The sequence below is a fragment of the Nerophis lumbriciformis genome, linkage group LG11, assembly GCF_033978685.3.
Source record: "Nerophis lumbriciformis linkage group LG11, RoL_Nlum_v2.1, whole genome shotgun sequence".
Classification (NCBI taxonomy): Eukaryota; Metazoa; Chordata; class Actinopteri; order Syngnathiformes; family Syngnathidae; genus Nerophis; species Nerophis lumbriciformis.
Window position 1 is genome coordinate 36,913,232 of NC_084558.2, and position 19,287 is coordinate 36,932,518.

At 39.1% G+C, this 19,287-nt stretch overlaps 1 protein-coding gene and 1 long non-coding RNA gene across 2 annotated transcripts in view; one reads left to right on the forward strand and one right to left on the reverse strand.

The window, feature by feature from the left end:
• The window catches only part of atrnl1b (attractin-like 1b), a 113,325-nt gene extending 101,546 nt beyond the window's left edge, over positions 1–11,779 (reverse strand). The window contains exons 1-4 of the mRNA XM_061966723.2: positions 10,837–11,779; positions 2,457–2,540; positions 2,094–2,207; positions 1,837–1,965 (exon numbers count right to left, since the gene is read on the reverse strand). Of these exons, the coding sequence (XP_061822707.2) occupies positions 1,837–1,965; positions 2,094–2,207; positions 2,457–2,540; positions 10,837–11,054 (545 nt within the window). The 5' untranslated portion in view covers positions 11,055–11,779. The remainder of the gene's footprint in view (positions 1–1,836; positions 1,966–2,093; positions 2,208–2,456; positions 2,541–10,836) is intronic.
• The window catches only part of LOC140679149 (uncharacterized), a 51,112-nt gene extending 33,020 nt beyond the window's left edge, over positions 1–18,092 (forward strand). The window contains exons 2-3 of the long non-coding RNA XR_012050715.1: positions 10,855–11,043; positions 17,031–18,092. This is a non-coding gene — a long non-coding RNA (uncharacterized lncRNA). The remainder of the gene's footprint in view (positions 1–10,854; positions 11,044–17,030) is intronic.
• The last annotated feature ends 1,195 nt before the right edge of the window (positions 18,093–19,287 follow it).

Below are 19,287 nucleotides of genomic sequence, written 5' to 3' on the forward strand. Positions count from 1 at the left end.
TTGTCAGTTCAGCTGAAGACTTGGGAACAACTTAAAATTGTGCAAAGAATTCTTAAAAAAGCAGAGCACACTTGTCATACAGAAAATATTTTGCTAGCATTTTTGTGGCAAAACGCTTAAGTAAATAAAAGTTTTTTGACTAATGTTATTTCCGTAAGTCATTAAAAACAGTAGAAAGCCCCTGTTATTTAGATCAGTGGTCCCCAACCTTTTTGTAACTGCGGACCGGTCAACGCTTGAAAATTTGTCCCATTTTTTCTTTTCTTTTTTGTCATAAAAGAATACAATCATGTGTGCTTAGGGACTGTATCCCTGCAGACTGTATTGATATATATTGATATATAATGTAGGAACCAGAAATATTAATAACAGAAAGAAACAACCCTTTTGTGCGAATGAGTGCAAATGGGGGAAGGAGGTATTTTGGATTGGTGCACTAATTGTAAGTGTATCTTGTGTTTTTTATGTTGATTTAATAAAAATTCAAAAAAATTTTATTTATTTATTTTAATTTCTTGTGCGGCCCGGTACCAATCGGTCCACGGACCAGTACCGGGCCGCGGCCTGGTGGTTGGGCACCACTGATTTAGATGATCTTTTTTTAGTGTAAACTGTCTTAATCAATGACTACATTAGTGTTGTCCCGATACCAATACTTTGGTACTGGTATCAAAATGTATTTCGATACTTTTCGGTACTTTTCTAAATAAAGGGGACCACAAAAAATTGCATTATTGGCTTTATTTTTTAACAAAAAGTCTTACGGTAAATTAAACATATGTTTCTTATTGCAATTTAGTCCTTAAATAAAGTAGTGAACATACAAGACAACTTGTCTTTTAGTAGTAAGTAAGCAAACAAAGACTCCTAATTAGTCTGCTGACATATGCAGTAATATATTGTGTCATTTATCATTCTATTATTTTGTCAACATTATCAAGGACAAGTGGTAGAAAATTAATTATTAATATACTTGTTCATTTACTGTTAATATCTGCTTACTTTCTCTTTTAAAATGTTCTATCTACACTTCTGTTAAAATGTTTAATCACTTATTCTTATGTTGTTTGATACTTTACATTAGTTTTGGATGATGCCACACATTTAGGTATCAATCCGATACCAAGTCGTTACAGGATCATACATTGGTCATATTCAAAGTCCTCATGTGTCCAGGGACATATTTCCTGAGTTTATAAAGAAAGTATAAATTTTAAAAAAAGAAAGAAGATTTTGTGATGCTAAAAAGAATCGATGTAATCATAGTAGTACAGACAAGATACTCTCCTGTACTTGGTATCATTACAGTGGATGTTAGGTGTAGATCCACCAAGGTGACGCCAGTGCGCTATGGTGTGTAGTGAAGCATGTTTAGCTATTCCTCGTCCTGCAGTGATGATACTTGTAGGAAACTTACTTTATTTGTCGCCATGGAGGCAAGGATTAGTGATTTAGAAGTAGCTAAAACACTACAGACTGCGGATGGACTTTAGTTGCTCGCTAGCATGCCATGTCTTAAAGCACCTCTTCCTGAGGGCGTTTCCGTGTTATAGCTTCACCTTTATCTTTAGTTTTTAAGCCAAAATGCGTCCGTTCCCCCTTTTCTGTCTATACACTGTCTGCTTGTAAGTACTCTGTGATTGTGCGCTGCCGACGGGGGGCTGGGGGACCGGTACTTTTTAGAGGCGGTATAGTACCGAATATGATTCATTAGTATCGCGGTACTATACTAATACCGGTATACCGTACAACCCTAGACTACATTTATAACTGTTTTAGCTATTTAATGGTGTGACAATGTTGAAGGATAAATGGATGGAAAGCTGAAGTACGTACGAGTAGAATATCTCAAATCCAGTCAGGTTGTAGGCAGCATCGCTGAAAAAGTGTAGTAGTGCATAGCCTGAAGTGGCCTCCACCTCAGGAACCGTTTCGTTTCCCCGCACCTCCGGAACAATGAGGCCGCTAAAGCAGAAAAGGCATTTACTATTTGATCATATGTTTTAAAGGGATATTTACATTTCAAATGACTATATGGTCTTAGTCAAGATGGAATTTTTAAAAATTGTGTTGTACATATGTCAGTCTCTCACCTGAAAACAGCAACGAGGGGTGCGTATACGGAGTCTCCATCATATACATACATGTGGTCCCAACTGCATTCTGTGGCAAAGTGGTTGAACCGCAAGCGAAGAACGGCGTTTGGACTGTGGAAAAAGAAGGGGGGAAAAATATAGCACTTTTTTGTAATTATTGCCCCTGATAACGGCGCTGTCCTCACGGGGACCGCGGTTGCCGGGGCAACGCAGCAGATGTGCTGGTTCAGGGATGTCGCTTCTCTCTGAATCATGGCCCATTAAAGCAGCCAGTAGCAGTTACAGATAAAAAACATGGGGGCTCATCCACAATAATCTGCTTTCGCTTGAGTGTGTTTCATTAAAAACAGCAACACTTACAAGCCTTCGATGAGCCAGGTGCACTTTGTTTTGTACTTGTAGCTGACCGAACCGTCCGTGAGGAATCCCGAAGGCTCAGTAAGCCTACAAAAAAACAGACACAGGAGAGAAGCTGTTAACGACAAACATTATTTTTTTTTAGTTTCGGAAGAAAGGAGGCAGCATAAAGCAATTTGAGGGTTTGTGGGTGGATTCAGCAGCCTATATGTCACTGCACTACACTTGCACTAAAGGCTAAACAATGCTTGTGTTCCTGTGTGAATGAATGCCATACAATTACTAGTCTAATTACTGTCTCCTGTGCCACATATAGAGCTTGAAAGTAGATAATAGGTGTCCCAGGATGTTTTGAAGCCACAATAAGAAATCTTCATCAAACATCAAACAGATGCCAGGCCTAATTCATTGCCAAATTCTTCATCCGCTTCAACAAATAAACGCCTCGGATAAAATAGGAATAAAATCACGATGTGTCGCTCATTTCATTAACACAGTGGTTTAAATCTTGATTTGAAGCATCTGTTAAAAAAATGATTTGCTTAATAATAATACTGGTAAATCATCACAATGTACTAGCTTTACAATACAGTAGTGTTTCATAAAAATAAAAAAATGGTAATGGTAAACATTTTATTTGATATGCACCAACACAAACACAATATTTAGTTTAGTATGTTTTGGTTTTTTTTGCATTATTCTCACTTACATAACATTTTCATACACTGATTTAATATGATTTTTTGTATTCCTCCTGACTCCATCCATCCATCCATTTTCTACCGCTTATTCCCTTCGGGGTTGCGGGGGGTGCTGGAGCCTATCTCAGCTACAATCGGGCGGAAGGCGGGGTACATCCTGGACAAGTCACCATCTCATCGCAGGGCCAACACAGATAGACAGACAACATTCACACTCACATTCACCTCCTGACTCATTTGTTTAAATACAAAGTATGCAGCAATACTGGTGAATGATCCCAACATACCAGCATAACATATTTCATACAATAGCAATATTCTATCATTTTTATATCTAAAAACAAACAATATTAAATTTATTTGATCATATTAACTTTACTTTTTTCTCATACCGTATATTTAAAAAAAAACTTTAGAATAGCATATTACATTTTAAAACAGCATATTACATTTTAAAACACACATTATTTGTTATATTTAAAAAATAAAGAATACAAATACAATTAAATACACAATAGTGTTTAAATTATATATTTATATTTTAATACATATTTTGTATCACATATTTATTTGGGAAAAATAGATTAGCATACATTTTTTTAGATTAAATAAATAAATGCACACAGATATAATGCTTTAGAATAGCATATTACAATTTAAAACAGCATATTACATTTTAAAACACACAATATTTGTTATATTTAAAAAATAAAGAATAAAAACAATTAAACACACAATAGTGTTTAAATTAATATTTTTATTTTATTTTATTCCACATTTTGTATCGCATATTTATTTGGGAAATATAGATTAGCATACTTTTTTTAGATACAATAAATAAATGCACACAGATGTAATGCTTTACAATAGCATTTATTTATTTTTTAGAAACAGCATATTACATTTTAAAACACACAATATTTGTTATATTTAAAAAATAAAGAATACAAACACAATTAAATACACAATAGTGTTTAAATTATATATTTATATTTTAATACATATTTTGTATCGCATATTTATTTTGGAAAAATAGATTAGCAAAACTTTTTTAAATAAAATAAATAAACACAGAATTCCTGCTCACTAATAAATGTCCAACTGCAAACTGTGGTATGTGTACCACTGGTGGTATGCGGGCTGTATCTAGTAGTACGCCAAAGAATAACTTCATTAAAACCAAATGTTTTGTTTTCCTAAATTTAAACACAGTGCTACTGTTCAAACTGTGTGTTATGTTACAGTGGCCAAAAATATTTAATATACTTGTTAAATAAAACCTATCCCTTGTTTTAAATGAATACTTAGGCCTATTACGCTATTGTATTTTACTGTTGGTCATTATCGCGGTAGCTGGAGAGACAATTTTTTTCTGAGGTAGTACTTGGTGAAAAAAGTTTGAGAACCACTGCCCGACTAAATTAATAAAGCCTTGGAGAAAAAAATGAAACACCCTGAATACCATGTAATGATAGGAAAAACAGAAGTAATACACAATTTATGGTAGCTAATGTGTATTTAGCTTGTCAGTTGTTTTGTCTCATAGCTGTGGTGGATGTGGCGCTTCTGTTAACAGAGCTTAACCAATAGCATAATCATAAAAAACCGCACACAAAATTGCACATCCTGAAGACGTTCAGAAAGTTGTGCAACTTGTGGAACAGCACAATTATGAATCCTGTCTGATTCTAATCAATGCAAGTCGTCAGAATAAGGTAATACACCAACTTATTATTATTCTTGTCTTCTAAAAGAAGGAAATATATATGCATTTAACACGTTAACAAAAAATGTTTAATATATATATACTGTATATATATATATATATATATATATATATATATATATAAGTGTTAATTTTGTTGACTAAAAATGTCCCATCTTAGTTTTTCGTCAACTGTGTTAATTTTGACAACAGTATTTAATTTAGTTGTAGTCATAGTCTTTTGACAAATTTTTTTTTCTTTTTAGTCATATTTTAATCATCTAAATTGATTTAACTAAATTCCTCAACATTTTAGTGGACTAAAATTACAGTAAATTGTGTCTACTAATACATACAGTATAAAGGATAACACATCTTTACAGTTGCCTTGAAACGTATTTTATTACAGTTACTGCAGAGCATCTCAAAAACTAAAATCACAACAAGACCTGTTTTAGTCAGAGGAAAATAGGTCGTTGACAATATCTAAAACAAACATTTTTAGTCAACAAAATTAACACTAATATATATGTCAGGTTTGTACTGTAGCATTTTAAAAAGGAATTTAAATGAAAAGTGCATAACAAACAAACAATAATAATAAAGTTGGTTCTTTTTTCTGGTGGCGTTGTGGCGTCCTACTCTGTTCAGGGGTCCTCTAACGCACCGTAAAAACACCTCTGTGTTAATAAAAAAATAAAAGCATAGCCATTAAAACTGATGAAATACTAAGACTAAAACTATCAGTGAAGCATAAGAAACACAAATCATGCAAAATAGTGGCCTTTCTAACACTTATTTTAGTTACTTAAAACAATAACTTGGTCAAAAGATAAGTACTTTTTGAGCACATTCTACAATACTGCTATAATAATTAGTGGTCACGATAACCGTGATATCAAATTTTCATATCGTTCCATCCCTAACATTAGGTCATTATATTGAGATAATGTGAGTTCTATTCACATTTCTGGTCAAGGGGAGCCAATTGTGTCACTTTTTTTTTTAGCTAACTTACTTGAACCTTCCCTGGCAGTGCTGGCATGTTAATAAAAAATGTCTAAGATTTTATATATATATATATATATATATATATATATATATATATATATATATATATATATATATATATATATGTGTGTGTGTATATACACACACACACACACAGGACTGTCTCAGAAAATTAGAATATTGTGATAAAGTCCTTTATTTTCTGTAATACAACTAAAAACATGAAAATGTCATACATTCTGGATTCATTACACATCAACTGAAATATTGCAAGCCTTTTATTACTTTAATATTGCTGATTATGGCATACAGCTTAAGAAAACTCAAAAAATTAGAATATTTCCTCAGACCAAGTAAAAAAAAAAGATGTGTAACAGCAAAACAAAATCAAACATTTGAAAATGTCAATTAATGCACTCAGTACTTGGTTGGGAATCCTTTTGCACGGATTACTGCATCAATGCGGCGTGGCATGGAGGCAATCAGCCTGTGGCATTGCTGAGGTGTTATGGATGCCCAGGATGCTTCAATAGCGGCCTTTAGCTCATTTGCATTATTGGGTCTGGTGTCTTTCAGCTTCTTCTTCACAATACCCCAGAAATTATATATGGGGTTCAAGTCAGGGGAGTTGGCAGGCCAATCGAGGACAGTAATGCCATGGTCAGTACACCAGTTACTGGTGGTTTTGGCACTGTGGGCAGGTGCCAGATCATGCTGGAAAATGAAATCATCATCTCCATAGAGCGTTTCAACAGATGGAAGCATGTAGTGCTCTAAAATCTCTTGGTACACAACTGCATTGACTCTGGACTTCATGAAACACAGTGGACCAACACCAGCAGCTGACATGGCTCCCCAAACCATTGCTAACTGTGGGAACTTCACACTGGATTTCAAGCAACTTGGATTTTGCTCCTCCCCAGCCTTCCTCCCAACTCTAGCGCCTTGACTTCCAAATGAAATACAAAATTGCTTTCGTCTGAAAACAGAACTCTGGACCACTCTGCAACTGTCCAGTGCTTCTTTTCCATAGCCCAAGTCAGACGCTTCTAGAGATTTTAGAGCACTACATGCTTCCATCTGTTGAAAAGCTCTATGGAGATGATGATTTCATTTTCCAGCATGATCTGGCACCTGCCCACAGTGCCAAAACCACCAGTAACTGGTGTACTGACCATGGCATTACTGTCCTCGATTGGCCTGCCAACTCCCCTAACCCCACAGAGAATGTGTGGGGTATTGTGAAGAAGAAGCTGAAAGACACCAGACCCAATAATGCAAATGAGCTAAAGGCCGCGATTGAAGCATCCTGGGCATCCATAACACCTCAGCAATGCCACAGGCTGATTGCCTCAATGCCACGCCGCATTGATGCAGTAATCCGTGCAAAAGGATTCCCAACCAAGTACTGAGTGCATTAATTGATATTTTCAAATGTTTGATTTTTTTTGCTGTTATACATCTTTTTTTTTTACTTGGTCTGAGGAAATATTCTAATTTTTTGAGATAGGATTTTTGAGTTTTCTTAAGCTGTATGCCATAATCAGCAATATTAAAATAATAAAAGGCTTGCAATATTTCAGTTGATGTGTAATGCATCCAGAATGTATGACATTTTTGTTTTTTTAATTGCATTACAGAAAATAAAGAACTTTATCACAATATTCTAATTTTCTGAGACAGTCCTGTATATATATAGGATTTATACCAATGTTAATTTTGTTGACTAAAAATGTCCCATCTTAGTCTTTCGTCAACTGTGTTAATTTTGACAACAGTATTTAATTTAGTTTTAGTCATAGTCTTTTGACAAAAATGTCTTAGTTTTTAGTCATATTTTAGTCATCTAAATTGATTAACTAAATTCCTCAACATTTTAGTTGACTAAAATTACAGTAAATTGCGTCTACTAATAGATACAGTTTAAAGGATAACGCATCTTTACAGTTGTCTTGAAACTTACTTTATTACAGTTACTGCAGAGCATCTCAAAAACTAAAATCACAACAAGACCTGTTTTAGTCAGGGGAAAACAGGTAACTAAAACAAACATTGATACACTGATATACATATCAGGTTTGTACTGTAGCATTTTAAAAATTAATTTGAATTAAAAGTGTATAACAAATAACCAACATTATTATTATTATTATTATTGTTTATTACATCTGGCGGGAGTTGTGGCGTCCTACTCTGTTCAGTGGTCCTCTAACGCACTAGTGTGCCGTGACGTACAGTCTGGTGTGCCGTGGGAGATTATCTAATTTCACCTATTTGGGTTAAAAATATTTTTTTGCAAACCAGTAATTATAGTCTGCAAATTATGTATTGTTGTTGAGTGTCGGTGCTGTCTAGAGCTCGGCAGAGTAACCGTGTAATACTCTTCCATATCAGTAGGTGGCAGCCGGTAGCTAATGTTTTTGTAGATGTCGGAAACAGCGGGAGGTAGTGTGCATGTAAAAAGGTGTCTAATGCTTAAACCAAAAATAAACAAAAGGTGAGTGCCCCTAAGAAAAGGCATTGAAGCTTAGGGACGGCTTTGCAGAACGAAACTAAAACAGAACTGGCTACAAAGTAAACAAAAACAGAATGCTGGACGACAGCAAAAACTTACTGTGGAGCAAAGACAGCGTCTACAATGTACATCCGAACATGACATGACAATCAACAACGTCCCCACAAAGAAGGATAAAAACAACTGAAATATTCTTGATTGCTAAAACAAAGATGCGGGAAATATCGCTCAAAGGAAGACATGAAACTGCTACAGGAAAATACCAAAAAAAGAGCAAAAGCCACCAAAATAGGAGCGCAAGACAAGAACTAAAACACTACACACAGGAAAACAGCAAAAAACTCTAAATAAGTCACGGCGTGATGTGACAGGTGGTGACAGTACACTTACTTTGAGACAAGAGCTATAGTGATGCATGGTTGGTTATGGTTTGAAGTCATATCCAACAATTGCGACAACTACTTTTTACTGTCAACGGAGTTTTGTTTTTTAATGATTTCTGCTGGTGGTGTGCCTCCGGATTTTTTCAACGCAAAAAATGTGCCTTGGCTCAAAAAAGGTTGAAAAACACTGCTCTAACGCACCATAAAAACACCTCTGTGTTAACAAAAATAAATAAAAGCATAGCCACTAAAACTGATAAAATAATAAGACTAAAACTATCACAAACACTACAAAATAATAATAACAAAGTTGGTTATTATTTCTGCCGGACGTTGTGGCGTCCTACTCTGTTCAGGGGTCCTGTAAAAACACCTCTGTTGTTAATAAAATAAATAAAAGCATAGCCATTAAAACCAGGGACGTCCGATAATATCGGACTGCCGATATTATCGTCCGATAAATGCTTTAAAATGTAATATCGGATATTATCGGTATCAGTTTCAAAATTATCAGTATCGGTTTCAAAAAGTAAAATGTATAACTTTTTAAAACGCCGCTGTACGAAGTGGTACACGGACGTAGGCAGAAGTACAGAGCGCCAATAAACCTTAAAAGGCACTGTCTTTGCTTGTCGGCCCAATCACATAATATCTACAACTTTTCACATACACAAATGAATGAATTGCATACTTGGTCAACAGCCATACAGGTCACACTTAGGTGGCCGTATAAACAACTTTAACACTGTTACAAATATGCGCCACACTGTGAACCCACACCAAACAAGAATGACAAACACATTGCGAGAGAACATCCGCACCGTAACACAACAGAACAAATATCCAGAACCCCTTGCAGCACTAACTCTTCCGGGACGCTACAATATACACCCCACGCTAACCCCGCCCATCTCAACCTCCTCATGCTCTCTCAGGGAGAGTGTGTCCCAAATTCCAAGCTGCTGTTTTGAGACATGTTAAAAAAAAATAATGCACTTTGTGACTTCAATAATAAATATTGCAGTGCCATGTTGGCATTTTTTTCCATAACTTGAGTTGATTTATTTTGGAAAACCTTGTTACATTGTTTAAAATCACAACAAAATTAGGCATAATAATGTGTTAATTCAACGACTGTATATATCGGTTGATATCGGTATCGGTAATTAAGAGTTGGACAATATTGGGATATCGGTAAAAAAGCCATTATCGGGCATCTCTAATTAAAACTGATAAAATACTAAGAATAAAACTATCAGTGAAGCATAAAAAACACAAACCATGCACAAAAGTGGACTTTCTAACACTTATTTTAATTACTTAAAACAATAACTTGGTCAAAAGAGTACTTTTTGAGCACATTCAACAATACTGCTAAAATAATCAGTGGTCACGATAACTGTGATATTACATTTTCATATCGTCACATCCCTAACATTGGGTCATTATATTGAGATAATGTGAGTTCAATTCACATTTCTGGTCAAGGGGAGCAAATTGTGTCAGTTACTGCAGAGCATCTCAAAAACTAAATTCACAACAAGACCTGTTTTAGTCAGTGGAAAATAGATACCTAAAACAAACATTGATACACTGATATATACAGGTTTGTACTGTAGCATTTTAAAAAATGAATTTAAATGAAAAGTGCATAACAAATAACCAACTTTATTATTATTATTGTTTATTACTTCTGGCGGGAATTGTGGCGTCCTACTCTGTTCAGGGGTCCTCTAACGCACCATAAAAACACCTCTGTGGTAATAAAAATAAATAAAAGCATTGCCATTAAAACTGATAAAATACTAAGACGAAAACTATCACAAACCATGCAAAATAGTGGCCTTTCCAACACTTAAAACAATAACTTGGTCAAAAGATTTCGGTGTGTCTAAAAGTACTTTTTGAGCACATTCAACAATACTGCTATAATAATTAGTGGTCACACATTACATTTTCATATCGTCACATCCCTAACATTAGGTCATTATATTGAGATAATGTGAGTTCAATTCACATTTCTGGTCAAGGGGAGCAAATTGTGTCACTTTTCTGTTAGCCAACTTACTTGAACCTTCCCTGGCAGTGCTGGCATTGATCTCCCACCCATCCCGGGTCACACACGCAGGACCCGTTCACACATTTCCCGGACAGACACGACTTGTCGCAGGCTTTCGGCGGCGAGGCGTGGGTAAACAGAACCAAGTGGACCAGAGCCCAGACCACCATGACGACGACGCCACGGAGTTGTGGCGGAGAGGCAGCACATCTCCCGGTAGGATCCATTTTAGTTTGACACCGATTTTTTTTTTTTTTTTTTTTTAAAGAAAAAAAAAAACAGTTGATGAAAGTTCGGCTTGGAGCAGCAATGCTTCAGTTAAAAGTTCCGCATATTCCTCGGGGGCTGTGCATATTCAAATTCCGCATCAAAAAGCTTGTAAAATGAGATGTTTTTAAAGCAACATTCTTGGCTGGCAAAAGAGACAAGCGTGGATGAAAACGCGTTAGCATGCTGAGTGTTTATTAGCATCGGTTAGCTTCTTTAGCTTATCCGCAGCTCGGCCTCTCAGCATTGATTCATGCCCGCTTTTCCAACACTATCTTCAGCAGCCATTTTCCCCCACGTCCTCAAGACACATTCGGGGAGGGCAGCCGCGCCGTGGGGGAGTCCTTCCACAAGCCACGCAGCCGGATGTTGTCCACGGGAGAACAAAGCTTCGGTGGCGCTCGGAGCCCCGGAACCAGCGCGCAGGCTGCGGCGGCCAACATGGATGTGATGTGGGTGACAACCGGAGACCCTCGTCGGCACTTTTCGGAGCTTCTTGTTTCACTCCACCATAGCTTTTTTTTATTTTTTTTAGCCTTCTTTCTCGTTTACAACGTATTTCATTTCATATCCTCCCCCAAAAAAGGACGCTTTTGGGGAGGAAAAATGGGCGCTGATGCTATCTAAACATGACAGAAATTGGTAGCGAACCTCCAGACAGCTCCTCAGGTTGGAGAAAACTAAACACGGGATGCGCATGCGCAGTGAAAACCGACCCCCACCACACATTTTAAAGGTACAGTACGTCATTTGACGTCAACAAGGTTATTACACAAAATATGCCAGAGGGGGGTCCTAACGATTTCACTGAGCCCCTCCACATATTGACAACATAAAAAAAGACTTTTGAGGGGTTTTAATTCGATACAAATGCTATGACAACGTAGCAATATCAATATTTCACTTAACTCTAAAACGGTTATACAAATGCTATGACAACGTAGCAATATCAATATTTCACTTAACTCTAAAACGGTTATTCTTAACCTTGTTGGAGGTAACGAACCCCACCAGTTTCATATGCACATTCCCCGAACCCTTCTTTAGTGAAAAAAATAAATAAATACATTTCAAATTCAAGACAAAGTTATATGTTTTTGGTAGCACTTTAGTATGGGGAACATATTCTAAGTAACAGACTTAATTTAGAGTTATTTGGTTAGGGTTAGGGTCAGGGTTAGCGGGTTAGGGTTATAACATACTTGCCAACCTTGAGACCTCCGATTTCGGGAGGTGGGGCGTGGGGGCGTGGTCGGAGGTGGAGTAGGGCGTGGTTAAGAGGGGAGGAGTATATTGACAGCTAGAATTCACCAAGTCAAGTATTTCATATATATATATATATATATATATATATATATATATATATATATATATATATATATATATATATATATATATATATATCCTGAAAATATGCAAACAAAACTGTGTTTAGATAATTGATACTTCAAACTTGCATAAATAAATATTAAGGAATATAACATAACTTGGCTTCTGAGAGCTTCAAAATGTAATGAATAAAATGCTAAAGTTGTTGATAAACAAGCAATTATTTTAATAATTAAATATGGTCATTTTAAATGAATTATTATGATAATTTAAAATTAATTATTTCAAATATGTTTATTTGAATGTATAATTCTATGGCTGGATGTAATAAGGAGTCAGAAAAAACACAAATAAAAATACAATTAATTTTGATGTTTTTAGCAAAATATAGTAAAAATTTATTTCATCCATCCATCCATCCATCCATCTTCTTCCGCTTATCCGAGGTCGGGTCGCGGGGGCAGCAGCCTAAGCAGGGAAGCCCAGACTTCCCTCTCCCCAGCCACTTCGTCCAGCTCTTCCTGTGGGACCCCGAGGCGTTCCCAGGCCAGCCGAGAGACATAGTCTTCCCAACGTGTCCTGGGTCTTCCCCGCGGCCTCCTACCAGTCGGACGTGCCCTAAACACCTCCCTAGGGAGGCGTTCGGGTGGCATCCTGACCAGATGCCCGAACCACCTCATCTGGCTCCTCTCGATGTGGAGGAGCAGCGGCTTTACTTTGAGCTCCCCCCGGATGACAGAGCTTCTCACCCTATCTCTAAGGGAGAGCCTCGCCACCCGGCGGAGGAAACTCATTTCGGCCGCTTGTACCCGTGATCTTGTCCTTTCGGTCATAACCCAAAGCTCATGACCATAGGTGAGGATGGGAACGTAGATCGACCGGTAAATTGAGAGCTTTGCCTTCCGGCTCAGCTCCTTCTTCACCACAACGGATCGATACAGCGTCCGCATTACTGAAGACGCCGCACCGATCCGCCTGTCGATCTCACGATCCACTCTTCCCTCACTCGTGAACAAGACTCCGAGGTACTTGAACTCCTCCACTTGGGGCAAGACCTCCTCCCCAACCCGGAGATGGCACTCCACCCTTTTCCGGGCGAGAACCATGGACTCGGACTTGGAGGTGCTGATTCTCATCCCAGTCGCTTCACACTCGGCTGCGAACCGATCCAGTGAGAGCTGAAGATCCTGGCCAGATGAAGCCATCAGGACCACATCATCTGCAAAAAGCAGAGACCTAATCCTGCAGCCACCAAACCAGATCCCCTCAACGCCTTGACTGCGCCTAGAAATTCTGTCCATAAAAGTTATGAACAGAATCGGTGACAAAGGGCAGCCTTGGCGGAGTCCAACCCTCACTGGAAACGTGTCCGACTTACTGCCGGCAATGCGGACCAAGCTCTGGCACTGAGCATACAGGGAGCGGACTGCCACAATCAGACAGTCCGATACCCCATACTCTCTGAGCACTCCCCACAGGACTTCCCGAGGGACACGGTCGAATGCCTTCTCCAAGTCCACAAAGCACATGTAGACTGGTTGGGCAAACTCCCATGCACCCTCAAGGACCCTGCCGAGAGTATAGAGCTGGTCCACAGTTCCACGACCAGGACGAAAACCACATTGTTCCTCCTGAATCTGAGGTTCAACTATCCGGCGTAGCCTCCTCTCCAGTACACCTGAATAGACCTTACCGGGAAGGCTGAGGAGTGTGATCCCACGATAGTTAGAGCACACCCTCCGGTTCCCCTTCTTAAAGAGAGGAACCACCACCCCGGTCTGCCAATCCAGAGGTACCGCCCCCGATGTCTACGCGATGCTGCAGAGTCTTGTCAACCAAGACATTCCCACAGCATCCATAGCCTTAAGGAACTCCGGGCGGATCTCATCTACCCCTGGGGCCTTGCCACCGAGGAGCTTTTTAACTACCTCAGCCCCAGAAATAGGAGAGCCCACCACAGACTCCCCAGGCACTGCTTCCTCATAGGAAGACGTGTTGGTGGGATTGAGGAGGTCTTCGAAGTATTCCCTCCACCGATCCACAACATCCGCAGTCGAGGTCAGCAGAACACCATCCTCGCCATACACGGTGTTGATAGTGCACTGCTTTCCCCTCCTGAGGCGGCTGATGGTGGTCCAGAATTGCTTCGAAGCCGTCCGGAAGTCGTTTTCCATGGCTTCCCCGAACTCCTCCCATGTCCGAGTTTTTGCCTCTGCGACCGCTGAAGCCGCACACCGCTTGGCCTGTCGGTACCTGTCCGCTGCCTCAGGAGTCCTATGAGCCAAAAGAACCTGATAGGACTCCTTCTTCAGCTTGACGGCATCCCTCACCGCCGGTGTCCACCAACGGGTTCTAGGATTACCGCCACGACAAGCACCAACTACCTTGCGGCCACAGCTCCAATCAGCCGCCTTGACAATAGAGGCGCGGAACATGGTCCATTCGGACTCAATGTCCAGCACCTCCCTCGTGACATGTTCAAAGTTCTTCCGGAGGTGGGAATTGAAACTCTCTCTGACAGGAGACTCTGCCAGACGTTCCCAGCAAACCCTCACAATGCGTTTGGGCCTGCCAGGTCTGTCCGGCATCCTCCCCCACCATCGCAGCCAACTCACCACCACCAAAAATTTATTTCGTTTTTTTTTTTTTTTTATTAATAAATATATTTATTTTTAGGTAACATAAACATAATAATACAATTTCTATCTAGTCTGGATGATTTAGTTCTTGTCACCCTGTTGTCCTCCCGTCGTGAAAAAAGGATGTCCTCGCTCAGGTCCGCATGGAGCTGGAGAGGGCGTGGCCTCCAGCTCCGGCTGAAAATCGGGAGATTTTTGGGAGAATATTTGTCCCGGGAGGTTTTCGGGAGAGGCGCTGAATTTCGGGAGTCTCCCGGAAAATTCGGGAGGGTTGGCAAGTATGGGTTATAATAAGGCCATGCCGAATAAGGCATTAATAAGTACTTAATAATGACTAGTTAAGAGCCAATATGTTACTAATTTGCATGTTAATAAGCAACTAATTAATGGTGAATAGGTTTCCCATACTAAAGTGTTACCATATTTTTTTACTGGTGCATAAAATGAACCGTGCATGAACATCACCTTGTTCAAACAACAAAACCAACACAGTGCATAAACTCACAACAAATGACACACCTGCAAATCAGTCAGCTGTTGCCGTATCCGTAATACGCCGATAGGGAGAAGTTTTTATTTACACGATGAGTCGGGTGTGTTTTGACCTCCGCCGAACCCCTGAGGCCGACTCACCAAACCCCTAGGGTTCGATCGAACCCAGGTTAAGAACCATTGCTTATGTTGTCATCATTTGCTAGTTTATTTTTGTATATTACTTTAGTTTCATTTTGTTTTTACTGCCAAGTAGTTTCACTTGTGGCTGCAAACGTATTTGTCTAACTCAGGGGTGTCAAACTCATTTTAGATCGGGGGCCACGTGGGGAGAAAAATCTACTACCAAGTGGGCCGCACTGGTAAAATCACGGCACGATAACTTAAAAATAAAGACAACTTCAGATTGTTTTCTTTGTTTAAACATAGAACAAGCACATTCTGAAAATGTACACATCATAATGTTTTTTTGTTTTTTTTTACACTTACATGTTGGCAATGAATTAGGCCTGGCATCTGTTTGTTCCGCACACTTTACCGACGAAAGCTATGCTACGACAGAGATGGCAAGAATGTGTGGATATCCTGCGACACTCAAAGCAGATGCATTTCCACTGATAAAGTCAAAGAAATCTGCCGCCAGACCCCCATTGAATCTGCCGGAGTGTGTGAGCAATTCAGAGACAAAGGACCTCGGTAGCACGGCAAGCAATGGCGGCAGTTTGTTCCCGCAGACGAGCGAGCTAAACCCCCTGGATGTCTTGGCTCACACCGTCCCTTATGCCACCGAAGATGATCAAGAGAAGAATATCGACCCTAGCTTCCCTGGCCTGCTGACATCAACTCCAAAACTGGACAGATCAGCTTTCAGGAAAAGAGCGGTGATGAGGGTATGTCTACAGAATATATTAATTGATGAAAATTGGGCTGTCTGCACTCTCAAAGTGCATGTTGTTGCCAAATGTATTTCAAATGCTGTAAACCTAGTTCATAGTTGTTAGTTTCCTTTAATGCCAAACAAACACATACCAATCGTTGGTTAGAAGGCGATCGCCGAATTCGTCCTCGCTTTCTCCCGTGTCGCTGGCTGTCGTGTCGTTTTCGTCGGTTTCGCTTGCATACGGTTCAAACCGATATGGCTCAATAGCTTCAGTTTCTTCTTCAATTTCGTTTTCGCTACCTGCCTCCACACTACAACCATCCGTTTCAATACATTCGTAATCTGTTGAATCGCTTAAGCCGCTGAAATCCGAGTCTGAATCCGAGCTAATGTCGCTATAGCTTGCTGTTCTTTCCGCCATGTTTGTTTGTGTTGGCTTCACTATGTGACGTCACAGGAAAATGGACGAGTGGTTAAAATCAGGCACTTTGAAGCTTTTTTTAGGGATATTGCGTGATGGGTAAAATTTTGAAAAAAACTTCGAAAAATATAATAAGCCACTGGGAACTGATTTTTAATGGTTTTAACTTTGCCAGGATCCTCTTCGTGGACTTCAGCTCCGCCTTCAACTCCCTACAGAAGCATCTACTGATCCGGAAACTACACCAGCTCAACATCCCCCCTCAGCTGATCCACCTCACCCACAACTTCCTCACCGACCGATTGCAAGCAGTAAGGGTGGGCTCAAACACATCCCCGATGCTTACCATCAACACCGGGGTCCCACAGGGATGTGTGTTGAGCCCTTTCCTGTACACACTCTACACCAATGACTGCCGTAGCATCTCACCCACCACAACATACTTAAAATACTCAGATGACACAGCCATTCTCGCACTCCTCTCCAACAGTCAATCCATCCTGGACTATCATAACACAGTCAAACATTTCACAGAGTCATGCACAGCTAGTTATCTGGAAATCAATGTCAATAAAACAAAAGAAATATGGTTCAACCCCCCCTCACCTCAGAACCCCATCATCATAAACACACAAACAGTTAAAACAGTTGACACTTTTAAATACCTGGGCATAACTTTGGACCATAAACTCACCTTTGATCAACACACCACGGACATTCAAAAAAGAAGTCAACAAAGACTGTCAGCCATCCGGAAACTTAAAGGACTATACATTGCACCTCATCTCCTGTTATTACTTTACCAAAGCATTGTTCAACACATCCTTCTGTACTGTTCCACATGTTTTTTCACCATGCTTTCTGTAACCAACCGGACCAAACTCACACGCATTACAAACATAGCAGCTAAAATCATCGGCCTACCCACACCCAACATTTCAGACATAAACCACAGGTCCATCACCCGACTGGCAAAAACAATAGTTCAGGATATCACTCACCCACTACACCAATACATCATCCCACTACCATCAGGGCGCAGGTACAGAACAATCAAATTCCGGAGGGCCCACCTCAGGAAAAGCCTGATCCCTGCAGCTATAGCCGCCCTTAACAGCAGGCCCGGCCGACCTGTCTGACAAGCCTGTAAATGTGTGTTAGTCATGTATGATGTCTTTTTGTTATTTTATTTTGTGTGATGTGTAATGTGTAATGTCTAGTGTTTAAATGTACGGCAGTGACAATGAATTTCCCCAAGGGGACCAATAAATCTAATCTAATCTAATCTTCTGAAATTGTGATAATGTTCCCCTTTAAGGCACGCCCCCTCCAGGTCCATGCAGAACCGACTCCCACACTTGCCGTCAGGGTGCGCAATACAACATAAACCATTGGCCAACGGTTTAAAAAGTAACCACAGAACACTATAGTGTTCTGTGGTTACTTTTTGGTTGACCAACGGTTTACGTTGTATTGCGCACCCTGACTGCAAGTGTGGGAGTCGGTTCTGAAGTATGAAGTAAAGACACTTAACTTCATCACCTCGCTTGGTTATTGACTCTAACCCAGAATATTACACTGCCCATACCTACGCTCCTTCAAAGGCTGTGCTACTGGCTGCAAAGCATTGCACTTTCGAATACAACAATGAGTAGAGAGAAGTATTATGTGTGTGTATGTGTAAATAAATGAACACTGAAATTAAAGTATTTAGTTTATTTATATGTATATATATATATATATATATAATAAAATACATATTTATATATAGCTAGAATTCACTGAAAGTAAAGTATTTATTTTATTTTATATATATATATATATATATAATATATATATATATATATATATATATATATATAATATATATATATATCTCTCTCTATATATATATATATATATATATATATATATAATATATATTGAGACCTCCAAATTCGGGAGATTTGGCGGTGAGGTGGGCGGGGTTAAGGGGGTGGAGTATATTTATAGCTAGAATTCACTTAAATTCAAGTATTTCTTAGATATATATAATATATATATAAGAAATACTTGAATTTAAGTTATATATATAAAATGTATATATAAGAAATACTTGAATTTAAGTGAATTCTAGCTATAAATATACTCCACCCCCTTAACCCCACCCACCTCACTCCCAAATCTCCCGAATTTGGAGGTCTCAAGGTTGGCAAGTATGCATGAAGGTGTGAATGTGGAGTGACTGAATGATGGGTTCTTAGTTCTCTCTGAAGCGCTTTGAGTGTCTAAAAAGGCGCTATATAAATATAATCCATTATTGTTATTATTACATGATTTAAAGTGGAAATAGATATTATGGGACATTTCGACAGCAGTTTTTGGCGCAAGCACCTCAAGTTTTTAATCTGACAGTAAAAGAAAAATCACTTTTTCTGCCAATCTCAGGGCCT